At 37.4% G+C, this 27,497-nt stretch overlaps 1 protein-coding gene across 2 annotated transcripts; it reads left to right on the top strand.

Moving 5' to 3' along the window:
• The first annotated feature begins 11,098 nt into the window (after positions 1-11,098).
• On the top strand, positions 11,099-27,399 carry LOC127961176 (growth arrest-specific protein 2-like). Of its 2 annotated transcripts, none has more exons than XM_052560164.1 (8): positions 11,099-11,233; positions 16,504-16,669; positions 18,883-18,992; positions 19,968-20,109; positions 22,015-22,078; positions 22,170-22,566; positions 22,676-22,783; positions 26,395-27,399. In XM_052560164.1, exons 2-8 carry the CDS (start codon positions 16,525-16,527, stop codon positions 26,602-26,604), a joined length of 1,176 nt encoding a protein of 391 aa, XP_052416124.1. In that variant the 5' UTR covers positions 11,099-11,233; positions 16,504-16,524; the 3' UTR covers positions 26,605-27,399. The 2 variants fall into 2 exon arrangements, with proteins under 2 accessions (XP_052416124.1, XP_052416125.1); XM_052560165.1 differs by having other exon boundaries at positions 11,136-11,233; positions 16,507-16,669.
• Positions 27,400-27,497: the final 98 nt, after the last annotated feature.

Here is a 27,497-nt window from a genome sequence, read left to right as displayed (position 1 = left end):
TGCTTCAAGAGAACTACCTGCAAAGCTACCTGAAAAACTGTGCGCAAGTTCACCGAGGGCGAGGACAAAAGCTATCTATCTATCTGTATGTTTGTGTATTTACAAATGTATTTAGCTGTAAAAATAATGGTTTGTAATGAGGAGATTATCATGGCTATTGCATTAATATACAGCACAGGAAAAAATAATATTTCCAGACTTGTGAGTATCATAGGCTCAGATGTCATAAAAATCCACAACCTGGAACACAGCCAAGTGACCCCGTGCATTCAGAAGGGCAGTCAGAGTCAAGCTCCTGTCCCCCTCCGGAGGGAACCGTCACAGTCTGGACGGTGTCCAGCTTTGCCCTTTTCTCTCTGTTACATCGTGCAAGTCAGTTACTAATTGGATAACCTTTCTTATAGCTGCAGATTTACAATATCAGATTGACTGAAGAAGCACGTTCACACTCGGGTGGATGTAACTGAAAGCTTGTCAATTGAGTGTGGATGTGTAACTGCTCTAAGTGAGGTTATGTCCGAACGCCACAAACAAAGATGCACAGGCTACTATTTTCACAGAAACATTTATTTAAAACACACCACCCTGATACCACAAATAGAACTACAAAGGTGGAGTAACAGCTCAGTTTTAATAGTTAGTTAAATAACAGTTTTAATATTAATACGTATAAATTTTTATAAATAATAATCAATAACTTCTATAATAATGAACCACTAGTACTATGAAGTAAATTAAAGTTAAATTACATAATGTTTTTATATGAATGGATCGAAAGCAAAAAATAAAGTGATTTGATGTTTTCTTTACAACTTATTGGTTAGCAGTTCCATGTTGAGCTATTGCTTTTGCTAATTGGACAATCAAAATGAGCCCATCACTTGTGACCCTATTACATGTGTTTACTCTGGTTCTGTCAGCCGTAACCGTCACGGATGTCCAGCACAGATTGAAGTCCACACCCACCTCACTTGCTGTTCATTCAAGCTTCTCAGTTATATCTGTCTAATGTCACACTGAGAATAAATATGAAGAGCGCACACAGACTACACCTGCATAATAGAATTATTTTTATTAAGGTGTTTAAATAAGTATTTTAAAAGAATAATAAGTATAAACCTGTCTGGTTTTTGCCTGTATTTTTGTTGGTGGGTGGAGGCGCTTGTGCATCCACTAGTGGGGGGCAGGTGTTGCAGTGGTCTCTTGGGACGTGGAGGGGTGGTGTAGTGAGACTGAAATCACTCTTTGATGACAGGGGCCTGCATGAGGGCCCTGAAGGCTTGCATCAACCCATAAATATCTCCTGATCCCCTCATGGACAACGGCAGGTGAGTGGTTGGCATATCCAGTTTTTTGTTCTCCGTTGGGAAAAGAAGGGAGATGTGAGGGTGGATATCTATGTAATCCATCTCGTGTGAGGGGAAAAAAAACTGTTAATGAATGAGCTCTCATATTAAAACCGAATAAGACCCTTCCCCCACTAGCAGAGCTCTCATTATCCTCATAAATTTTTCACATAGTCATTAAAATCTCATCTATTCCAACAGAGGGGCATATAAGCTAATGGAAATGGATTTTTATGTCGTCATTGTTTTGGTGGCAAGTGATATTTGGTGATGTTTACCCCAACACAGACAAATGAAAATGGTTAGATTCAGCATATACATTATATAAAGCAGAGGGAGAATCTGGGCTTTCCCACTCAGCTCCACCCTTTAGAGACCACCTGACTGCATAGCCTTGGGTGGGTTTTTGCGTCAATGCTGCATGTAATCAAGATTCACATCATGCTCAGGTGCTGGAAGGGGAAATCTCGTGGGTGGGGAAAGTCTTGCTTGTGAAACTGGAAGGGCAAGCCGTTACAGCTGCTGGAGGAATTCATATGCATTTGTGAAGATGAATTAAAATGACAAAAACCATGTAATAGAAATTAAAAAATATGTCTGTTATATTCAGTCCCAGCAAAAGATATACATGTTTTTGCATTATTTTCTGCTGGAACAGAATATAACAGGCACAGCTGTTCATTTCTATTTCAGGATTTTTATCATTATAATCCATGTTAACACTATTGTTTTATTGTTTTTTTTAACTGCCTTTAACTGTCATTTTGGATTATTTTCACACTGTTTTCCTAATTAATGTTGTTCAGTTGTTTTGGCAATCTTTTTACTTTAAAGCGCTATATAAATAAAGGTGATTTGACTTGACTTGACTTAAAGGTCCCATGTTTTGCGCTTTTTTGAAGCTTTGATTGTGTTTACAGTCTGCAATACAACATGTGTTCATGTTTCGCGTGTAAAAAAAAACTTCTTTGTCGTGAGTGAGCAGGAGTAAGTAATCTGATTAATTATTTTGAATAGTATTTTAAAATGTAATGCCAGTACGCCATATAAAATTAATTGCCTGCGAGCTTCTCCTCCTGTCTGTACGGTAATGAGACAGAGAGTCGAGTGGTTATGATGCAATCGTTAGCCTATTTTTACAAAAACTGTTTCTACGGGGCCATAATGTAACATAGAAGGTAATGGAGCCCTTTATACATTGTCGTGTATCTTTAGAAATAAATAATGGACAAATGGAGTCTTTAAACGCCTCAGATGTAAAGTTATTCGCTGTCAAAGTGACTCCAAAATGAATGGGAGTCAATGGGAATGCTAACGCAAGTGAAGTTCTACTACAAGATGGCGGCACGCGGCCGACTTCAACTTCCGGTCGACTTCTTTGCCGCCTGATAAAAACGGGCTGATGACTTCCTTGTTCAATAAAGTCCCTCCTTCAGAAATACGTAACCAGTTCTGATTGGGCCAGCGGTTCCTGTGTTGTGATTCGACAGCAGCTGAGCGCGCACTGCCCTCCTGGTAACACGATTGGACTAGTTTTGGAGTAGTTTTGACAAGCAAGTGGGCAGGAGCATGTGCTGGAGATGTAATTATAATCAGAGAAGCATTTTTACTGACAAGATGCGCATGAAAATCGCATTCGTTTTTTTGCACAGCCCTAACATCTAGTTAACAAAGCTAAACAGCGTTGCCCTTTGTGTAATAAGTTACAGAAACTGTTAAACGCACCAACTTAAATAATAAAATACACTTACCGGTTGTGGTCCATAAACAACACCTTCTCCAGACAAAGAGGGAACTGCTCCATCTTTCAGGAATAATCTTTGTGTGAATCCAGCATTAAACTGATTGAGATTGAGGAAGTTGTCCTGAGCAAGTTGTACTCAGCAAAATGTGCTGCACACATGTGGATTATAATTTTCGGGAACTAAGTTAAACATAAATTGTAACCATTAATCTCCAAATACAGCATCCCCGGGAAGGCCAAACAAAGGTGATAGGACTCCGAGATGAAAATAACAGCGTTTCAACGACATGGCAAACACAAACGCAGCTCTTCCTCTTTTCCGTCAGAGGCGCAACAAGACCACGCCCCCTGTTTGTGTGTTCATGTGGGCGAAGGTTAGTCAAAAAACTGTTTTAGTGACGTCATTCCTGCAGGAACTAGAGGGCTAGTCCAAACAGGTTGTTTTTTATAGGCGAATTCTGTTAAATAAAATATCTCGCTTGGCATTGAACTTTGAGCTTTAGAATTTTACAGATATTTTTTATACTCTAACAACAACATTACACACTAACTAAAGTTTAAAACATGGGATCAAGAAGAAGGGAATCTTTAAACCAAACGCCTCAAAGTTAACGTTCTTTCACTCCATTTGTCTATTTGACAACAGACTCAAACAAGTGAACTGTGTCAGAAAGCAAATGCACATCTGTATACTGTATCCAGTGTAGACATTATATCAGAAGTGATTGTAATTGTGTTCGTTTTTCACGTGGCGCTATAAATGCTTGTGTAGCGAAATCGTGCGATTGGACGCCAGTGGGCGGGGCCTATGATGAGAAGATTACTGTTCGTCGATGACTGTTTTGATTGCAAACTTGCTTGATTAAATAAATGCTTTGTTTATTTTGAGGAGGACGTTTTAGGCTTTGAAACTTGAAGGATGTTTTAATGGTACAAGTACCTTTTATATGCCAAAATATCAATGTCATCACTGCTTCAAATACTAAAAGCGAATTAAAATGAATTAAAACTGAATTAAGTGAGTTCTATTAGACAAATTTACTCAAAAAACATAAATATGAAATATAAATTTATGAAAAATATTAAATGAGCTAGCTTAATTAAATATCAAAGCCAATAACTCGGGGATAATGTTCCGTTAACTGATTTTGCATTTATAGGCTAATATGCAGTGGCGCTCCTTGATCATCTGAATGACAGAGTGAGTGACTTGAAAGGAGAGCGACTGAAAGACTCAGGGGAGAGGCCTGACCTTTAGAAAGCCAGTCCACAATGAGACTTGCATCCCACAGAGGGGCAGGACACATCCAGTGAAAACAGCGCAAGGATATGGACATTATGTTATCTTTCATACTGTGCACCTTATAGATTTTTGTGTTTTCAAATGGTTGTATAGTTCTTAAATGTTTTGAAAGCACTGTAAAACTGCAGATGCTCATCAAATGTTTAACTGTTTCCACAGAGAAAATATTTACATATAATAAGATAACTTTTTCTTGCATAAATGACAGAACTACAAAAATGAACAACAGGGAGAGAATTAGAAATCAATTAGTGGATTCATTCTTTGTGTGTGGTGGTGGATATGAATGTTTGTGTGTCAGTGCTGCCAAACTGAGCTTTATTTACTCAGCTCAAAGAATACCTCTTCACCAGATGGGAACCAACAGAGTGAGGAGGGAAAGTGAGAGAAAAAAAACAGGAGTGGGAGGTGTGTGCCCCATACTCGCAGCCATGAGGACTCTTTTGTTTCCTGTCAGACCCCTATTGCAGCATGGCAGGGTCACACAGGCTGGCTGTAAAATCTCATTAAAAAGAGAGAGACACACAAGCCTCAAGAGGGCTTGAAATCCCATTAAGACGTTGGCATACAGACTTCAGTCATACAGCGCTGAGGACTCCTGTCAACGTACAGAAACATTAGGGAAAAAAGCAAGACTTTTATTCAGGAACAAAACACAGTAAAACTGAAAATGGTCTCCAAGAGAAAGCACAATATAATAGAAATACAAATAAACACAATTATGTTAGATTATACAAATACAATTACATTGAATATGCTTTATAGGTATTAGTCTGTATGTTTTGTTTGTCCCCCCCCCCCCCACTGTTGCATTAATATAGATACACATAAAAACACACGCATGCACACATGGTGCACTTGCTCCCCACCTCATGGGCCTGATTATTGATTTCACTCCTGTTGAGTAGACACCTCCTCTGCAGATTTGATTAGACACACAGAGGTGACAGAGGGGAAGTAAAGCTCTTAGATTAGACAGAGTGATGACAGAGAGAAGGGGAGAAGGAAAAGAAAAATAGTTTGTCTATCTATCTATCTATCTATGTTGGTCTAAGTCTCGAAAGTATACAGTGTATTATAGGCCAATTTGTAACATGGATTGTGTGTTGTGTTAGATATGAATCAGATATGTTTTCCTAGAAAGGAGCATAAAAGCAACTTTGATTAGTTAAGCATCTTTTCTGGCTATCTGTCTTTCAATCTTTCTCTTTCATTATCTTTCTTTCTGTCTGTTTATCACTCAATCTGTTTCACTGCCCTCTTTTGTTGTTCAGCCCACTTGAGTGACAGTTAGCTGGTTCATCCAGACTGCTGTATACTGAAATAATTGGCCAGAAAGTGCTTCTTAGTCCAGTCTGTCTGTGAACGAATGAGTTACAGTATAGAAAAGTGCATAAGATCATAACAATAGAGGGTAGAAAAAGGAGTGGAGGTGTAGAGCACTGAACGCTGGCCAGAAAAACAGAGTGTACTGAGTGAAAGCAAGCGCGTGCTACTGTAATGACTCACCAACCACATCACCTCTACCTTGTGTGAGTCACCTATAGGTACAATGATGAATGGGTAGAGGTGGAGAAGAACAGACAGACGAGATAGATAATAGACAAAATAGATGAATAAAATGTTAAAGCATACATAGAACAAATACTCAGTTTATTCACATTTCAGTTTTCCCCTAACAGGACTCATTTAAATGGACACCTTATTTTATTCAGAGGCCCAAACAGAGCAAAAATACAGTGTACAGTTTGGTGCAGCTACTGATATTTATATGGCCAACAAGAAGGGATGAAATTCTGATAGCTTGTAATGCAAATCAATGAATCCTTTATAACAGAATACTTACAGTTCATAAAATACATAAATATCAGACACTCTATATCAGCCAGAAATATGTCTTAGTAAGATGATATTGAAATGTTTTATGATCAAAGCCCTCTAGGTTTTGTATTGCAATACAGGGATTATTGAAAGATATAATACATGTTACTTTAAAACCTGCTGATTATATTTGATGCTCACATTTTAACTTGATTTAAAAAAAAATAAATAAAAAAAATAAATAAATAATAATAATAATAATCATCACAAAATTATGTATTAATAATCAGGGAAGCATGGTTGCTTCAATAAGTGTTCATCTTGAAATATTAGTAACATTATTGAAGTTTACTTTATAAAAGAATCAGTAAATATTTCATACCAAAGACTCATGAACCACAACAAGGTGGGAGTTTTTAGAATTATATTAAAAGGATTTTTACTTGAAAATATAATTTATAATTTAGACGATCGAAAGGTGTTTAGTAGATTGTGTATAACAGGGATTTCAACAAAGTTTTGATCATGTTGATAATTTAAAGGCCTTAGAAATGTGCGTGTTAAATTTGATCACAAGGCTTTGAGTGTTTATTTCATAACAACAACATAGAGACCCAAATTAATTCCGATAAGATGAACCTCTGAAAATAAAGCCCTTTTAAAATCAGCATTTCCTCAACAGACATATCCAAATAAACATATTTCTGCTTGGAGTTAACTTGGATTTAATGTCAGTCCTGGTAGAGCAGGGCAAAAAGTGTTTGCAGGCAAACGTAGCCCATATCTCTTCACTTATTCTTTGTAATCATCATATTTTACAGCTCAAACTACTACCAAACTGTCCACGCTTGAAATCGGATTTCAGATATTAAAGCAAAAATAGTTAACACAGATGCAACGTGTTAACCCTTGATCTTCATGGTCTTTGCAGATTTTTCTATATTTCATGTGAATTTGTTAAGTCATAAAAATACAAGCACAGTTAAGCACAAGCACTCTCCAAAGGGCCTTCTGAGATCTGTGGTCACATTTGGTGATTTTCTTTTCACTTTTAGCTTTTTACAGGGTGTGTAATTTAACACTCTTTCACTGTGAAACATGCACAAGCACGCATGGGAAGATACGATTTAAATAAATATTATTATCTTTTTTTTATTGAACTTTATTTTTATATGTGTGTGTGTGTGTGTGTGTGTGTGTTAACACAGCAGTTAAAAGACACATTAATAAGAAAGTAGTTAGTCAGTTCATCAGTGCATTAGACAGCCATGAAGTCATTAATAATGACATCAAACCTGAAAAACCAGGTGTCATAATATGATCCCTTGTTACCTGCAAAACAGCGTTAAATGCATTATGATAAGAAAAGACAGCATACTCAAATAAATGAATACATGCAGATTAATTTAAGCACTAAAGAAATTATCAAAGTTCTCATCGAAGTATTGCTCCAAAATTAATCACATGTTGATAGATAGATAGATAGATAGAAAGATTGTGTTTTCCAGGATGGAATATACATACTTCTGAAGCAGATATAGAATATTTCATTAATTTTTTGAATAACTGTAACATCCTGCTTAAGAAAAGGTTTGAATGAACAAGATCATGTATTTGAATAATAAAAAAAAGGAATAAGTGTGGCTGTATGTCCATGTGATGAGTCATCCTGAACCAGGAGACACTCACACCTGTTTCCGCAGCTACACCCCCCAAGAGATAGGCGTCCCCTGATTCAATGAACAACTCAAGTCCATGCAGAGAGCTGTAGTATCTCAAAATGCATTTGCTTGCATGGCTTGTACACGGTAAGATAACTAAAAATTTGAGTATGGATGTGTGTGAAAGTTGGTGTGTGAGTGTGAAATTTTGAGTAGTGAGATATCAAATACATGCAGCAGAGAAGTAGTTCCTCCATGTTCCCCCTCCCTCAAGGTTACTATTCTGAAAAGTGAGAATTTGACGCACATTCTGACGCAGTCATCACTGGGGCATTATAGCCACACCCACCGATCCAACCTGAACCAATCAAATGCATTATGCTCTCTCTTCCTATACGCTGTCCATCAACACCACAGAATAGCTGAGAACACTGAGCATGGCTATATTGTAACACACAGACAGATCGACCGACAAACAGTCAGACAGACAGAGAGGGAGAGAGAGAGACAGACAGATAGACAGACAGTTCCTTTTGTCATCCTGTATTCTTAATGAGATGCTCATTCCAAACAGAAGATCCGTCTGGCCTTTGCTCTCTCCATCTCATTCCCTTTTTCGGTCTCTGTGTCCTGGGTCTTTTCTCTGAATCTTTGGAGAGCATAGAAGGTTGCCATAGAGACATAGATGCTTGTAGTATTAAAAAAGGAATGTGGATGTGTCATGGAATATTTTGAACTAAGAGAAAATCAATTAATTGTCGAGACTGTGCTATAAAGAACACAAATGTGAGGGGACTGTGCATGTGTGGTGGAAAAAGAGAGACGGAAAGAAGGGACAGAGATCGTTCTGATCAAATCAACAATAATTACAAAGTGCAGTCATCTGTTGTTTAACGTGAAAGTTTGTTATATAAAAAATGAAATCGGTCCAGAGTTTGGACATTGTTACAGACCTGATGATTTGGATGAATGAATGCTGATAATGCAATGATAGCCGGTTCTCCATCATGTGCTAATTACATTACAGCTACACTTGATCCCATCACCGCTCACAAGTAATCATATTATTGCAAACACAAAGAGCAAGAGGGAAAGAGAGAAAGTGGAGGATGTTGCATCAGGACCGCAGGGATCATAAGAATGTGTTCCTGTTTTACTTGGTTGTCTCCAGTGCAGCTCTTTCTAGCACAAATTAAAATAAAATTCAATATAACATCAGTACCTGTTCACACAACTGAAAATATCAATCTGATTACAGTGATATGGGTTTGCCTCTCTCAAGCCTGGGAAGCATCTCGAAACCCACAGGAATATTGCAGCCCCACCTAGTGACGACTTTATGAATAAATCGTACAAGGCTTCTCTTGCAACTGCGTGAAACATGTTTATTGTCTATTTATTTATTTATTTATTTATTTATTTATTTATTTATTTATAAAGAAATTGTAACTAAAATTATTTTAAATAAAAAAATGTTTTTTTTTAAATACTTTATTTAATTTAACATTATTGACACACGCGAAATGATGATACAAGAAACTCGTGGCAAATAGTTATATGTGAAACAAACTAAACGGTTTCAAGATCTGATGTGTACCAAATACGACGTCACTAATGGCACATTATTTGGCAACAGTAACTCTAATAACTTCACGTTCTCTGCAGCAGTGTACAATCTGACAGCAGCAGTACAGTAATTACTGCAGTTGCACCCTGAGGCCATTGACCCGGATGTTGAGTTGACGTTTTATGAACCGAGACTGCTTCACTCACTCTGTCTGCAAGAAAGCAATACTATAATTAAAGCTGTGCCTTTCCGAGTAAATTAAGACATGGCGCATATGGCAAGTAAATTAACTTACCTGCGCGACTGTCAGGCGCCATCTCTTCATGATAACCCACATGTGCTTGTTTTCCTCCCTTTATTCTGTTTTCACGTTTACTTTTTATGGTGGGTTTTGTTTCTTGATCTAAATGAAAGTTGTTGAATTTTTTAATTATTGAAATATTAATATTAATATTTAGATGTAGCCTAGTCTATAGTTGAGTGCATGACACGTCATGGATCTATATCGAGCATAAAGACTAAATGCTGTGGGAGAAAGAACTCCAATTAGTGAACTCCATCTAATGTGAATGGGCCCTACAGACCCCAGGGACCAATTGGGACAGGCACGGGCCTAGTGTTTCGCGCGTGTCTATCCATCACCAGACGCGTTCCTTGGTTGTCCAGGAAACGCACAATGCCGCCTTCTGTCACGTGTCTAAGCAGTGATCCCTGTCGTGTAGCCGAGGATCCCTAACTAGAGAGAACACACATTACCCGCCATAAACAACCGAGTAGGTGGAAAAAACAGACATTTCAAACACGCCCTTTCAGGCCTAAAACAATGCGTCAAATGGATGATACATTTCAAAACATTTCATGTTTCATTTCAGAACATCAACGCGGACACTTGAAATTAATTAATATATTTAAAAAATGCTTAGACCTGAGAAAATGTGCCAACGTTACTTAAGAATTAAGTTAACAGTGACGCAAACTCATCCCAAAAAACTTCTACTTAACGTTTTACAGCAAAGGCAATGCCGATTACAGTTTCGATGCCATCTGCTGGTTGAAGTAAATGAAGGTTCATGTTTTTTTTTTTTTTTATAAAAGCAAGAGATTATTTGAAGCGTGTATATGAACACAACGGTGGAATGTTACATAGATAAAATATAAAACCAACCAACAAATAAGGTCAAAGACTTTATCCACGCTGTAAAAATAGTTTTCACGTTCCGTAAACTTGATTTTACATAGGCTTTAACACGGATATGCAAATCCTAGGTGGGTAAACAAACAACAGAGGAAGTTTATCTTCTCATCGGACAGAAATATCATAGCCCTTATTCAAATTCATCCCACTGAAAAAAAAAAAAAAAAAAAAAAAAAAAAAACAGAATATTTCTTGATAATGCATCGCAAAATGTTGAAAATCAAGAAAATATATGTAGCCTACATGACTTTCATGCTAGCCTACTCTACCGTTTTTGCTAATAATGAAGAAATATATCAGCTGAAGATGACTAAACGTGTTTATTAAACCACAGTATTCTTCCTAAAGACATCGGAGAGACTGCTCCCAAAAACTTTTTTTTTTAATTGGACGAATCTTTATTACATTTGTATACATACGTTAGCAACCACTGGTATAGCTGACTACAAAAATATGAATGACTGTTAAACACGAAGCCACTGATGAATTTGCGCAGGTAGTGTGTGAATGCAACTTGACACCGAGCGCGTTTGGGGCAGAGAGTGAAAGTTTTGACAGTGACATTGTTGGCGGATCTGCTGAGGACACACAGAGAGGTAAGCACTGTATGCTCTCATGTTTTTGTCTTAAGATGTATAGCACAGAAAATAGATAAAACTGTAATTTAATATGATAGACTTAATTATTTATTTATTTATTTATTTGCAAAGGTCAACAAATTCATCAGTACTTACACGTTAGAGTGGTTGCTGTTACCGATCTGAGCCCAGATATATTTTAAGTTGTTTTGAATATCTTACAGATGGCTTTTCATAAAACCGAACTCTTTTGCTTCTTTTGGCTAGGTCGTTATCTGTAGATTATCTTTGGCTAGATAGCCAAAGAAATATAATGTATAAATTAACTGTTGCTGAAAATGTCTTCATTGTCAATGTTTCGTGACAGGCTTGATGTAGCCTATGATGTAAAATTACACAGCAATAATATCAATGTATTACCATCAGGACAGGACTTTATCTGTAATCTTAACTCTGCACTCATAGAAACAAGTTCAGTAAGGTTTTATATTTTCTGTGAGCGTGGGAAGGTTATTGCCTAATTTTTTTGTTTTACTTGTGGCACCTATTACTGCCTAATAAAGTTTCACTGTCACGGTAGTGCTCAGTAATGAGGACTGGAAGACGAGACAGTATTTGCAGTTCACGCAGAAATGAAACATATAATAGTTTAGTCACACTCGTGACATTCCAAACATGTTTGACTTTCTATATTCAGTGGACCACAAAAAAGAAAAGCTTTGAAGAAAGTTTGTGCTGCTGTCTGCCATATAATAAAAGATGACCATAAAAGTCAACCATAATGCATTATATTCTAAGTTTGTGTGTATTATTATATTATATTTTGTGGTATATTAGTAGTCATTTGAAGTCATTTGCTTTCTGTGAAGAATAGAATAAAACGTAGGCACGTGGTCATTTCATGAAAGTCTAAATGTACCCCTTTTAACGTCATTATATTAAAAAGACCAGTATGGGCTATCAGTTAAAAATAATTGCTATTGTGTTCCATGGAGGAAAGAAAGTCATACATGTTTTTGAAGACATGAGTGTGATGAACACACATTAAAGAGTAATACCACCCCAAAATGAAAATTTTGTCATTAATCACTTATCCCCATGTCGTTTCAAACCCATAAAAGCTTCACTCGTCTTCGGAACACAATTTAAGATATTTTGGATGAAAACCGGGAGGACTGTGACTGTCCCATTTACTAATTTGAGTAAATCAGAGTAGTCCCTCTGTCATCAGTGGTTCAACCATAACGTTATGAAGCGACAAGAATACTTTTTGTACTCAAAGAAAACTTAAATAATGACTTTATTTAATAATCTGTCTCCTCTTTGTCTCTTTGCACCACCGTAGTGCCATTTTGGAGAACATCCACTTAATGCAAAACTGCATATGCTGTTCAGTGTCAGCCACAATACAAGGATATGTTTTCTACGTGTATTACCACTTTGATTGGACTGAAAACTTACACAGAAGAGTGTACGCAGTTTGAATCCAGGAAATATTCTTCAAAATGGCGCTACGGTGATTCAAAAGAGACCAATTTTTTTATAAAGTCGTTATTTTTGTTTTGTTTGCTTACAAAGAGTATTCTCATCGTTTCATAAAATTCTAATTGAACCACTGACTGCAGATGGATTATTCTGACAATGTCTTTGATACCTTTCTGGACCATGACACTGACACAGTCCCATTGACTGACAAGTAAATTGCACTGTCAATTTTTTTTTTTGGTGAACTGTCCCTCTAAGCAAACTTGTGCAATGGCCAAACTTGTCACAAACTTGTATTTGATCACCTAATGCAAATTGTACACAGTTTGCTAGATACAGAGGGTGCTCATCTTTCACACCAACTAATTTTACTCCACATTCCCAATGGCCCCAATGAATTGCAAGTTTCACTCACTCTGTTTGTGGTTTTGATCCACTCACTATAAGCAGTGTTCCACTTACGGTGGTCTCTCAAGTTTCACTGAAATGTAGACCTTTGTTGTAGTCAAATTTGTTGAGTGCGCAAACATTCTCAGTTATATTTTGCTGCTGAAGTTCAGTTAGACATGCCATAATAAAATACAGCCTCTGTGTTGTTTTTATTCATGGATTTTCTCCAAAGTAGATTAGATGCCTTGGGTGTTCTTCTACATGCTTTGAAGCAGAGATCTTATCTTTACACCCAAATTCCTTGATAGAACAAGTACTCTACATTTTGCCTGTCAACCCAGTATTATGTATGGTAATATAAAGCCCTTTCTCCACTTTAACTCATGGCTGTAATTTAACAGAGGTAAGAGAAGCCAGTCTACCAGGCCAGAAGGAATGTGATTTATTGTGCTGGACGTACCCTGAACCTGACACTTAGATTGGTATGGCAGTTTGGATCTGTTTTAGCTTGTATACCTATACATGAGCTTTCAGCCTTAACTAAGTTATCAACCAGAACATGAGTAGATGACAATTACAGTCTGTGAAATTTGACTGTTTGATGCGGAGCTTGCATGAAAAATATAATTGGATGGGTGCAGCTGATCCTCTGTATCTCATGTGTTGTCTTGTGTCAGTGTGTATTAAGCAATGTTCACACCTATCTCTCGGCGGTGAACTGGAGCGTAAGTCCTTATGTGTGTGTTTTAGTGTTACGTGCATCTTGGTGTGTGTGTGTGTGTGAATGAACATAAAGCGTATTTTTGTCTGTGGGTTTGGATGAAGACCTCTTCCTCTCCTCCTATCTGAGTTTGGCGACGTTGCAGTGTAGGTGTGAATGTGGCACCTGTGTGCTGTAATCCTGTTGTGTGGGCTTCCCATGCTCCATCGGTTAAAGAGCTTCAGCCATTGACACACTAGAGGGCCTGGAGTTCAAGGCCTGTTTATGTTTTGCTGTTATTTAATCATTCATTCTGACAATTCTGTCTATTACTTCTGCACATTTCCACATCATCCTTGTCCACCTCCATCTGATTGGCAGATCCCTGTGATGATGAGATGATATATCATGCTTTAGTTTGATTGTCTTTCCTGTTGTTCAGGCGTGTTACTGAACTAATTGTGGAATTGTGGTGTCAAAGCCATGATGGTACTCTAGATTTATATAATTGTGTACAGTATTGATGTACAGAATTTTTACTGTACAGTATCCACCTTTTTCCTCAATGTCCGGTTCATTAGCGAGGAGAATAACAACGTGCAGTAAACGGTAAAACTCTTTGCAGTACAAACCAGTGTGTTCTTAATTAAGATAACAGATTAAAATAATATGATAGGAAACATCAATTGTTAATATTGAGCAGCAAAATGAACTGTTTTGTACAGCTAAAAATAGCTGGTCGCAAATGAGACCGGAAGCTAGACCCATAGAATTTACAAATGGTGGCACCAATTTTTACATCAGGAAAAAAAAATGGATATTTATATATATTGTTCAAGCATCTGTCCTTTTTTTGTGTTATATATTATTTTCATTGTGGGGACACTTAATTTACTAAAGCATAATTTGTGACTTTTTACTTCACTATTTCACTGATGTTCAATTCATAAATTAATTAGGGGTGCACGATAAATATCGGCCGATAATTAATGCGCATCTCGTCAGTAAAGTCGGTTCTCTAATCAGCTGTAAATTCCATCAGGTGAGTGATTTCACATAGATCCAGGAACATGTTGTACTTGGTGAAATCACGCTCACTGTTACGACCAACAGAGCCGTTGTTAACTGACAAGCTGCGCCACTGATAATGAACGCTATGAATGCTATGATAATGAATACTTTTGGTACTTTCACTTAAGTAGAAAAAGTAAAAGGAGTTATTTTACTGGAGTGATGTATCATCATGATATTTGTACATTAACTCAACTATAGGATTTCATCTCCCAGTTTCAGTTTCAGCTGTCTCTGTATCCTCTTTTTAATCACGCCACATGTATTATTTCAATTTTCTATTGTATCTAAAAAACCTTTGATACAAAGCTTCTCTTTTCTTTTTTGATCTTGCACTATTCTTGGGTGTAGAGCTTTTATGAAAGCTTCCTTTATGATTTCTCCCTGCTCACATGGAACCACTCTAAACATACATAACATCTCATCACCCCTCACTCTGTGCTGTGGAGGACAACACCTGATGTCCCAGAGTTTATGTGTCTTACTCTCCTCTTCCTCAACGACGTTCTCCTGGCAAGCTCTCCAACATCAGGCCCCTCTGATCACTCGATAGCTTCTGCTCATCCAGCTTTAGTAAAATAAATAGGTCTGGACTAACATTTACCACTAATTCTCTCTGCGCTTGTTTTGATTGCACACATCTGCCCTGCAGGTGTCTGCTCTCCTTCCTCTGCCTTACAAAGCCTTGGCAGTTATGGGAAACAGGGGCATGTTTCTACATGTGAAAGGCCCCTCTGATGAATAGTTACTTGAATAGGGGGGAAATTACAGGACAGAGCATTCTTCAGTTGCTAGGGATTGAAGTAAGACTTCTACATTAAATCCTACCCTGAGCTGGTATTTGTCTGTTTATGTTTGCCCCTTTTTTCCCTTCCAGTCTAGCATGACAAATCTTAATGGTTTTCACTGCACAGTAATTGAATGCACACTTCCAAACATTTTTAAAAATGTTTTATTTATACAGTCTTCCCTCATTCTAATTGTACTCTTCAGAAGATTTTCATATCCAGGTGATAATTTGTACAATACCTGGCATCAGTTAGACTAAAAAGCTGACTTTAAAATTGTAGTAGCATTAATTGCCATTACAATTATCCCTATCTCATCCTTAGCCTGTTTGCCTGTCAGCAAAGTTGATATTTGTCTTTCATTGCTTTGGTCAGTTTTAAAGAACAGTTGGAATGTGGCAGTTGTGCATCATTAGGGACAGTGTAAATCCAGCAGTAGGTTGAGGTAAAAATCACACACTGGCCTATATACAGAAGCAATAAGAGAACAGATGTGCTTCTATTATTCATATGTGCAGCATATTTAATAGTCCATTCAGCCTGCCCATTGCTGCAGAGGAAATGTATGCTAGATTATGTCTTCAAAGAGGTAACAGATTTCATCCAATTGCAGTTGATCTGGATTAATTTAAAACTTATTTAATTTAAAAAAATTTTTTTAAAGAAATTATTACTTTAATCAATCAAAGATGCATTAAACTGATCAAACATGACATTAAAAGGCCAACAACAACAAAAAAACAATAAGAAAGTTATCTGCCAGTTTGTTTTGGATGTTTTCTAGATGTTATCATTTTAGAAACAACATTCACTTTAATTAACGATATTGTTGCCCTCTTTCCTTCTCTATCCAGCAGTGCACTACTTGAGTCAGAATGAACTGTCCCTTCAGTCCCAGGTGGGAACCAGGACCTGACCTCTCCTGTCTGCACCAGTACAATGAGTGGCTGGCGTGTAGGCATAAGTCCAGTCTACTGCCCATGAAAGAAGATCTGGCCATCTGGCTTAACACAATCCTTGGTAAGAAAATAAAAGCATGTTCATATTTGCATAAGCATTAGTGATTTGTAAACTAATGTCCTTAAAAGCAATGTTAACCCAAAAGTGATACTTCAGTCATCATTTTTTCACCCTCGAGTCATTTCAAGACTGTATGGCTTTATTTCTTCTGTGGAACACAGAAGAAGATATTTAGAAAAATGTATAACCAAACCACATTGGTCATCCTTGATTTACAGTGTATCGGTAAAAAACTTTTCTCAAAATATCCACCACAAGCAACAAGGATGGAGAAGTACCTGAATATGGACAATCCTTAATGTAGGAGTGCAGTTAGCCAGAACTGGCTGATTGTAGTAAAATCTTAAACTTTAGGGCAACACTGAGTCTTTTACAGCAACCAAAAATTGCATTTGGCAGTTTAACACCGGAAAACTTCTAACTACAGCTACACATGAAATGTGAAGTGAAGTCTGTATGTGTTTTGCATTTCAGCTTTTCTGCCATATCATCATTTAAGATTTCTATTAAATCTTCTTGTGAACAAGAACACATGTCTATATATCTCAAGGTTACCATTTTTTCCACGGCTGATTAAATCCTGATTAAATCCTGCACAAGCCAACAAACAAGGATTATTCTGTCTGTCAGATCAGGAATATCATCGTGTTTACATACAGTCATTTTAATAGAATCCCTAAATTCCTCTGCACTTTGGATCAATGGCACATGCCCTGATAAAACCCCAAAGCAGGAATTGCCTTTATCAAAAGGAGTGTCTTATACGTGTACCTACGTGTCTTGACCTATGTTATTTGTTGTCAGAACCTTTTACTACTTCTGTGGGCTGAAGAGGCTTGATGAAAGCAACACACAACACATAAAAGGTCAAAACACTACAAAACCCTTAAGCCAACAGGCTGGTTGTTCCTAAATATACAGTAGAGACACAACAACCTGAGAAATGAAATGAGACGTGATACAACATCAGAGTTGTTGTTGTTTTCACCAAAGAAGCTGATGAGGGATTTCTCTTATTAACACATGCTTCTCTTCCTCAACTCTTCCTGTTCCTGCTGATCTCAGGGCAACGTTATGACTCTGTGGTTGGCAGACAGCAGGGGATCTCTTTGTTTCCTTACACACTTTCCCCCCACTCTATGCTAATGACCAGCCCCAGTCATTCTGCACATCAGGATTTCTGTTTTTGTTGTGGTTTCCCTCCGCCGTTGCCTCCTGTGTTCCCCCTCCCCAGGCCCCCTACTCCCCCTTCCCCGTGATGGTAAGCTCTGGTACCACTGCTGTGTTTGAATCTGTATGTACTTAACACCCAGGCCTCAGGAATGTGTCTGCACCGCCGTGAGAATCTCAGAGCGAGTGTACTTAGTGGATTTTTTGGGGGCATCTTCAAGTTGCCTTAGGTAGTGAAAGAATGGTAAATAAATGATGGAGAAGATTATTTGTATGGAAGTTAAAACAACAAGCATGAAAATTTTAGAGAAATGTATGTAAGCCTAAGTGTCAAAATGTATTTTATAGCCACCAGTTCATTCACTATAATTCATTCAGTGCCTTTATAACGTTACTTTTTAGTACTGGAAGTTTGTTGATCACTCTGAAAGGTGTCATGAAACTGCCTTTTTAAAATTATTTTGTACTGTTCTCTGAGGTCCACATACAGGATAAAAAACATAATTTAGAAGTAATAGGTTATTTTCTGTCCTGTTTTCATATGAAACGATCTGTAATAACAGACAAAGCAATAGTGTTCAGAAAATACTCAGTCGAATTGTGCCTTGCTTGTAAATGAATCCACAGTAAAATGAACGGAACAAAGGACCAAGTTCTTACTGACGCAGTCTAGTACTTTATTAAAAAAAAAGATTATTATTTGGTTTCTTCTGTGACCTGCATTTGTTGCTCTTATCATTTACCTATCAGTGGGCGGGGCTAAACAGGCAGCGATGTAGAAGCAGGCGTTGATCTTCTTCTCCAGAGGGAAAGGTGTTTAGCCACACTATTGCATCATAGAGTTGTACATTCCACAAAGGTTTAGCAGATTGGCTTCAATATAAGCTGTTTTTATACTAACAAAATAGTTTTGAGTTCTGAAACTTACAGGATGTTTTTATAACTCCAAGAACTCTTATATATTAAAAGATCAAGGGAATTCTGTTTTCTAAGTTTATGACCTCTTTAATGCTCATTTGTTTCTCTTAACACTCTCTGCACAGGTTTGGATATAACAGTGGATAACTTCATGGACAGACTAGACAATGGTGTCGTCCTGTGTCAGCTTGCAGAGGCGCTACAGGAGAAGATGGTTCTGGCCAGCAATGAAAAGGTGCTTATAGCATTAAACATTACATTTATGGGTAGTTTGATCAATGATTATGTGCTAATTATTGTGAATTAGTGCTAATAGTGTTTCAACGTCATCTGTATTTATGTCACTGCCAGGACTTTAGTCTCACTAATTAGCTGTATCTAAAAAAAAAGAAGATCCATTTGTCAGCCGCATACATCATCGAAGATGTCTCGTTTCAGAAAAGAAATAAAATGCACTGTTATTCCTCATGAGGTGTGATTTGCTGGAATGTCTTTTGTACTTTGGAATGTAATGGTTAGTTTTCTTTGACTTATACGGCCGACAAATGTAACATCCAGAGGGCTCAGCCTTCAAAATGAGACACAACATATATCACTGCTTTCCTGGCAATCTTTCAGTCTCTGACATTGACCTTCACCTGTGTATGTGTGTGTGTGTGTACTTGTTTTTCTATTCTGGTGGGGACTTAAACCTGAATACACACAGACTCATGGGGACTCGTGTCACGGTGGGGACCTAAATTGAGGTCCCCACGGGTAAACAAGCTAATAAATTACACAGAATGAAGTTTCTTGGAAATCTAAAAATGCAGAAAATTTCCTGTGAGGGGTAGGGTTGGTGTAGGGCGATAGAAAATACGGTCTGTACAGTATAAAAACCATTACACCTATGGAGAGTCCCCACAAGGATAGCAGACCAGATATGTGTGTGTGTGTGTGTGTGTGTGTGTGTGTGTGTGTGTGTGTGTCTCCATGCTGGTGTTGTGGAGGTGCATCAGTATCTGTTTTTTTCCCTCAGCTATTTAGAGACTAACTAACACTAGCAGGATAAAGCAAATTTCAAACACATGATGCAGGGCTTATTTTTGAACAATATGTTTTTTGAAAAATAAATGATCTGTTGTGCTATTCATATTGTTAAATATTCAAATGAACACATACTAAGCTAATCAGAGATATATTTATTTTCTTTTTTTTTTTTGTCCCATAGCCCTTTATTCGGTGTGTGATTCGCTGGCGGTCTGATGCAGCCTCTGGATCATTCTTTGCTCGAGACAATACAGCTAACTTTCTGTACTGGTGCCGTAAAATTGGAGTGGAGCAGTCACATCTGTTTGAATCCGAAGATCTTGGTGAGTACTCAAATCAGCATCTTATCATGAGACGTTTAAATGTTTTTGTTGTGCATACTTTGTTGATATATTCTGCCTTTGTGATTAAGACGACTAGATTCTTTGGTTTTAATAGTCATAATTCTGTGAGGTGATTCACCAACAATCCTGAGAAATCTGACCATGGATATTAAGCACAGAAAAATCTATGTTTCCCTTGTTCATTTTTACACTTTTTGAGATCATTAAGTGAGATGTCCAGTTACAATAGGCCTTACTTTCGGTCTATGCAGGCTGTTGTCCTGTGTGGCTGTTGCCCTAAAGAACTGCTGAATAGACAAGCAGTATCAATATCTGTGTCACTCCACTGTTCACTGCTTCACACCCCTGGCCCCCGCTGTCTATCACCCTGTGAAGAATAATGGAGAGAAAGAGAAGGAAAGAGAAATGAAAGGACAGTAGGTCAGGGGGAAAATGGGGAATGGAAAAATAGTCAAAGATAGATAATATAGTACAATAATAGATAAAAAGGAAAAGAGTGCGCCTTGAAAGGTTTTAAGAGGATAGATAAAATAACATAGCGTTCAAGAATGAGATAAGTCGATAACTGTTATAAAAACAACAAAACCCTTTTATCAGTCTCCTAGTTTTGGTAGGTTTACAGGTTTGTAGGTCATATTACATTGAGAAGGGGCTGAAATACTATAGTCTTAGAACCCGAGGGATATTTGCAGTGACAGAATCAGAGTTGATTTAAATTTGTGCCTGTGCATGACTTTTATATACTGTATGCACATGCCTGTTGAAATGGGTTTCATGAACTGTTTGACATTAATGAACATTCTATGTTTATTTTAAACTTCAAACCAGTCTACAGTGATACCTTCTCATTAGGACGGTTAATCTTGCCAACATTAATCATAGCTTTCAACATGGGGCTATGTTGGATTTATCCATTGTTTCTTTGTTTTCATAAGGATTCACACCTTCAAACCTTGTCAGAGTGTAAGGGAGACAGATTTCTGTTTTTGTTCTTGATGATACAAGTTTCAACAACCTTTTTATCCCTCAAATTAGTGTCTTTGAGTTTTTCCCCTTTCCACTGCACAACAAAGATACAGTATCACTATGACCTCTGCAAGGTTTGACTACAAAGTTTTGCGTCTGCATTGCAAAGGCTCATGGGTTGGGAAGCTCATGCAAACATATTTTAATGACTTTATGTGGCTGTTGTTAGTTTAGTGGATGAAAATCCTCTACAGCGTTTAGTATGGCTATTAACTTTAAGACAAATCATAGCCATTTTACTCAGTATATCTGCCTTGCATTCTAGTAAAAATATCAAAATATCCTTGAAACAAGATAAATATTTTTCAGAAAATTAAACCAGATTTAGTGAGAAGAAAATTCTTTACTAACAGGGTAAGAAAAATAAATAATAAATTTATAATAAGATAATTTGAAATAATAAAAAATGGCAAATGTTTTTCTTGTTTTAAACATAATTATTATTTTTATTATAGTTAATAGATTATTATTTTTCCTATTAAAAATAACTTGTCAATGTCAAAGTGTTTACATATTTAAAAACAAAATGTTGAGTATTATAGATTTTTTTTTATTTCAAAAATAGGAAGTAAAAATTGTTCCTTGGTACGATTATGGATACAAACCTGAGGTCACCCTAACAGTCATCTTCATTCACTTTACAGGGTTATAATGCTGTTATTTGAGAACGTTTAATTTTATTTATCTGAATGGACACATGCAAAGATTCCCAAAGCAAACAGACATTTGATGTCTATCAAAGCCATTTTCTTTTGTCCATTGTTACGCCCAGGGTACAGTAGTTGACATCATTTGAGCTGACATCATAGGCCTCTGAGGATTTTTTTTGTGTGAATGACAATATTTGTGTTTCACCAGTTCTTCAGAAGCATCCCAGGGATGTGTGCCTGTGTCTCATGCAACTTGCGAGGATTGCCTCGAGGTGAGTTCCTTTGATCCTTTAAAGTTGTTTATGTCACGTCATCGTCCTGTAACCATCTCTCAGTCGGAACTGAATGAACGTTTCCCTTCAGGTATGGCATTGAGCCGCCAGCGCTGGTCAAGCTCGAGACAGAGACTGAGAAACAGGAAGATGAGTCTTTGTCCCCAACCATGTTCTTCGCCTCACCACTGCCGTCTCCCTCCACCCCACCTGTTTTCTTCCCTCCTGATCCAGAGCCCCCTCCAGTCTCAACGCCCTCGTCCATCTCTCCTCCGAACCCCTCTCCCTCTCCTCCTCTGGCCCCTACCCCTCCCCCAGAGTGCACGTCCATCTTCTCTGACTCGAACACCCAGTCAGAACCTCAGCAAACTCCACCAAGAACACCGTCACCCATCAGGACACCCGTCAAATCAACGCTGCCCACACCATCAAACGGCCTTGTGAAGACTAGTGGGAAAAAGAGCAGCGCTAACCTGCTGGATGAGATTGTGAGTATTTTAAGCTATATACTGTATGCGGTTTTCCAATCCTTGGTGTACTGGTGCATGACCTCACGCTCATAAGCAAAAGCATGTTTTCTTTGTTGCCTTCTTTCAGGTGAGGCAGATATCAGAGGATCCACCATGCAAATGTCCAGTCAAATTCTGCATTGAGAAACAGCCAAAAGGCCATTATCGTGTCGGAGACAAAGTCCTTTATGTCAGGGTATGAAATGCTTTTTTCACCGCAGATTGCCTTCTTTAGCTGAAGGAAAATGTTATCTGCTATTTAAAATTGCCCACATTTGTATGGTTTCCTTTGAAAGATATGATGCGATATGTAAAATCATGTTTCATTGTTTGTTATAAGCATCAAAGTGTCAATAAGCTCTGCCGTGCTTTCAATGTTTCTTTTGAAGAACAAATGTTAGTTTGGAACCTGAAAGAACACAGTACTTTGTCAAGGCAAAGCCTCATGGGAGCTGGTGTTGCCTGGCAACATGAAGAAAAGGTTCACACCTTTGAATAGGGAAAAAGAAGGTTCAGACTAACAAATGTCTAGGATCAAGGCTGAAAAGTCTGTTCATATATACCAGAACAGAACACTAATAATGCACAAGAAACAACACAATAATAAAATGCCCAGTCATACTGAAAATACACATAGAATATTGTTTATATTAAAACACAAATTGCCTAAAAGCTTGTGCATTTTACTTTGCTGAAAAAAGGGCAAATGCATCTAAACCCTACAGGGATTAGTTGAATTGTTAACAGATTTACAACCTTGTCTCATTTGGTACAAACTCATTAAATGCCTAATTAAGCATCTTAGAATACGCTTACTTTATGTAAGTGTTTACTGTCACATTAATAGCCATTAAGCTGTTTGTGAACATTAATAAGAACTTACCTTGCTTTTTTTTTTCATTTTGACGTTTGTCTTTTAATTTCTTTCTGTGTGGAAACACTAATCAAACATTTACATTTACATTTATAGATCAAGTCTAAGTCAACACTTGTGTGTAGTCTCTCAGCTGAAGGGGAGAACTTAAAAAATCTGATGATTCTGTTTAGCAACCAATGATTGTCACCAGGTCCTCTTAAGCAAGAGTTAAAAGGCACCTTTGTACTTTCGTGATGGCAAAATTTGCCATACAAGCAGAATTCATCTATATGCTGGTGATTGATCAAGTCATTAGCAGTGTGAATGTATTCAGTCTTACAGCCTCGCTTTTGTTGGCTCCAGCCCTCCCTTTTATGATTTTTCAATCAGACAAATCCTTTAGGGCAAGAGTATGTGTGGCTGAGGAAGAAAAGCAGCCGCTTTCTGTCAGAGATCCAATTAGAGAGAGAGAGGCTTACTGTAGCACTCAAAGAGAAAAAGAAGGGGAGCTTTTAATATCATTTCTCATGGTTTTTCTCTCTCACACTTTTGTTGTTACATCCTGAGATAATACGAAAAAGAAGGAAGATCCATTAGATCATCACAATAGCTGAGCTGTGCAGCAGAAGGGGTGAAGAAGTGGCGAATCATTAATAAATAGGATTCATGCCATGTCTGTCATTAACAGGGTTGTTAATGGGATCATGAATACTTCTCTCTTCATCTCGGACTTGAAAGCACAATTCCATTTTAACACTGACAGTGAAAAGCCGTTTACCTTTATCTGACAAATCTCTCCTTTATAGGGACCCCACATTTACACTAAATGAAAACTAAAACAAGAGTTTACATCCTTTTATAGCACTTTTTATGCATCCATGTATTTTGGCTACACTCTTACGTTTATCTTGCATCTTTAACTGTTCAGTAATTAAGCATATATTCACCATTCATTGTTGCTACAAAAAAGGCAAATTAAGTCTAAGATATGGATCTCATCCAGGTGGATTGAGGAGGGAAGCAGAAAGCAAAACAGACCCACAAGGCCCTGGTGGTCTTGTTATTGTACTTTTCTGTAGCTGTTTGATGTGCTTTAAAAAACTATCTGTGTGTACAGAGTACAGGTAATCCTTCACGGCCATTTCTTTTACCACACGTTACACTTCACTAAAATAAAGGTGTGCACATAATATGCAGTTTTGTTAGTACACACATACTAGCTGGTTTGAACAAACAGCTCTGTCCTACCAAGCGGATGTGTACGTACTCAAATAACGAAGGATTTAGAAGCTACATTCTGCCATCTAGCGGTCAGTGCGGTAAAAACAGCACGGACGCTCTCGACTCTTATCGCGTTATTTTTTCAGTAGTCGAGGAAAAAGGCTCAAATCAGTTTCGCCGTCATCATATATAATGAGAACGAGATGAGAGGCTGAATGAGTCTTGTAAATGCGAATAATGCAGAAAGAGAGTGAAATTTGTCAACATTTTTTTCAGAACAAACATATAGCGTTTAACTAACACGTTACAATTTCCACTCTATCACTGAATTAATGCGTAATGTATACTTTAATTCGGCACTGTTTTATTTACGTACATGTCAGATTCGATAAAGGTTTGACTGACGCGGGGTTTTCTTAAACGGGCTCTCTCGTGTATTTGTTCACTCTCGCTCGCCCTCACCTCCTCTGTCAGCCTTGACATTTTAATCTGCTTGAAAACAGCTGAGACTGATCAGACCACGTGGTAATTAGAATTACCCTGCTTGGCACACGTGCGCGCGTGTATATATCCCTCTATTAGGATGCATCAAGCTAAAAGGGTTTGGAGAGGGAGGCACAGAACATATACATCTGGTTGTATTACCAGCAGCTTAACAGCTTTGTAATGAGGGGGCCAAGACTGATAAGGTGGAGGGGAGGAGGGAATAGATGACTGTCGGTGGCTCAGGGGACAGAGACACATTTCTCTGGAGACGTGACCCTTCCTGTGCTCTTGTTCTCAGTTTCAATGCATTTCTATTTCGTTTTTCTTGTTCTTGCTCTGGAGGGGTTGCCGTGGCAGCGCGCGAGGTTCACGCCAAGCGCCGTACGTGTGTGTGTTTGAAAAGTTAGTGTGTGTGGATTTGTCCTGCGTGCGCTGGTGCTCAGTTTAATTAGGCTTAATTAGATTTCTCTCTCTCTCTCTCTCTCTCTCTCTCTACTGGCGGGGATCATTTGCCTTTCATCGGATCTGCTGCATATTGGATGCAGACTGAATATTTTATGAGGAAGGAAGGGGTTATTAGGAAGATCATAAAAAAAAAAAGAAATAGCCTATATATATATATATATATATATATATATATATATATATATATATATAGGTGTAGATGTCAAATGTCTTTTATGTGCACATTTTGTTTTATCCTTTTTCCATTTTCATTCTTGAACTATGAATATTTATCATTGTTTACATTTTGTATATTTAATGCTGAATTTTCATAGACATGTTTAAAATGATAATCATATTGGGAAAAGTATTTCAGTATTTGTTTTGTGTTAATTACTTACACAAATTCAAGTGATTCAAATACTGTGACTGCATCGTCACCACAACAAAGTTTTGTCCTGAAGTTAGCATTAATGTATTGAAGAAAACAACAGTATCAGTGAATAGCATCAGATGCTTCAGATGCAATATGATGATATAAAGTGTGAAGATTAAGAACACAAACAAACAACAAAATAAAACAGATAAATGTAACTTTTTATATTTTATAACCATTTTTTTTATTATTGTATGTGAATTGCAATAATTTTCAAGACATCAATGGCAGAAACAAAAGAGTCTGACACATTTTCAAAAGTAATTTCCTTCACCTTAAATGTTACTGTAGGAATTATATTAAAAACAATTCTTGATTTGAGCTGTGATGGGGAACATTCTCTTGTGCTTTCTTGCTTTTACAGATGCTGAATGATAAACATGCCATGGTTCGTGTTGGCGGTGGATGGGAGACATTTGTTACTTACTTGTCAAAGCATGACCCTTGTAAGATGACTGAGATCCCTCGGCCTCGAACCAAAACCTGCAAGCCTAACGGCAGGTCCCCAGTCAAGAGAGAGCTGTCCCGGGACAGTTATCTGGTCGTGGGTACACATTCCCGCTTCAAGAAGTAATGTGACAGTAAATGCTACTTCTGTTAAATCAACAGCAGGGTTTTTTTTTTCTAGGAGGGAAGCAGCCCAGGTGGCTTGATCTTTTTTTTTTTTTGTAATTTAATTAATCTTTCTTCAGGGCAGTGGTCTTCAATCTTTTGGGTAATGACTCAAAAAAGTTTAAAAGTTGCAAGTTAAAAGAAAATTGCTAGCATATTCATAAAATTGCTTACATTCAGCCCAAGGCATGTTAATGTTGCATACTGGTGGATCTATACAGTACATGATTATATTAATACATTTGAAAGTTTATTTTTAAAGAACATTCTCTTTACTTTTGTAAGATAAAATTTTGGTAATGTGCTGGGTCACTATTTGATGTTCATTGTAAAATCTCACCTGACACAAAAGAATATTGACCCATATGTTTTTTACAGGGTATCTCATACTGTATCTCCTGGGTTTTGTTTACAGATATAAAGAATTTTTCATCTTGCCTTTTTTTTTTTTCTTATGTTAAATTTTAAAAGGTCAGGATCATTTACTGGGAAGCCAATGTTGGTTTACTTTATCTTTATTTTATTGTAACCTTTCATTCTGATTTATGGGTGCTGTATGCTGATTGTTTGACTTTACAAATTAATTTTAGTGTATTATAAATGAGGGTTTAAAGTGAACATGTTCCACAAAGATCCTCTAGGGGGTGCCCCATTTCAAATTATCAACTGTTTTTCAGTAATGCAAATACTAAAATATTGCCTTTCTATGTGGAAATTTGTGTAGAATAGAAAGTGTATTAAACCTGACCCACCTGCCTCATATGCTTCCATTCATGTACGCAGGATAATTATTATATACATTTTTTAAACCAAGCATGTTCTTAGTTCATTTAGCACCTGAAGTCCAAGTGTGCT

This window comes from Carassius gibelio, chromosome B7 (assembly GCF_023724105.1).
Source record: "Carassius gibelio isolate Cgi1373 ecotype wild population from Czech Republic chromosome B7, carGib1.2-hapl.c, whole genome shotgun sequence".
NCBI lineage: Eukaryota > Metazoa > Chordata > Actinopteri > Cypriniformes > Cyprinidae > Carassius > Carassius gibelio.
Note: the sequence above shows the minus strand (reverse complement) of the source record. Positions and strands in the feature narration are given on the sequence as shown.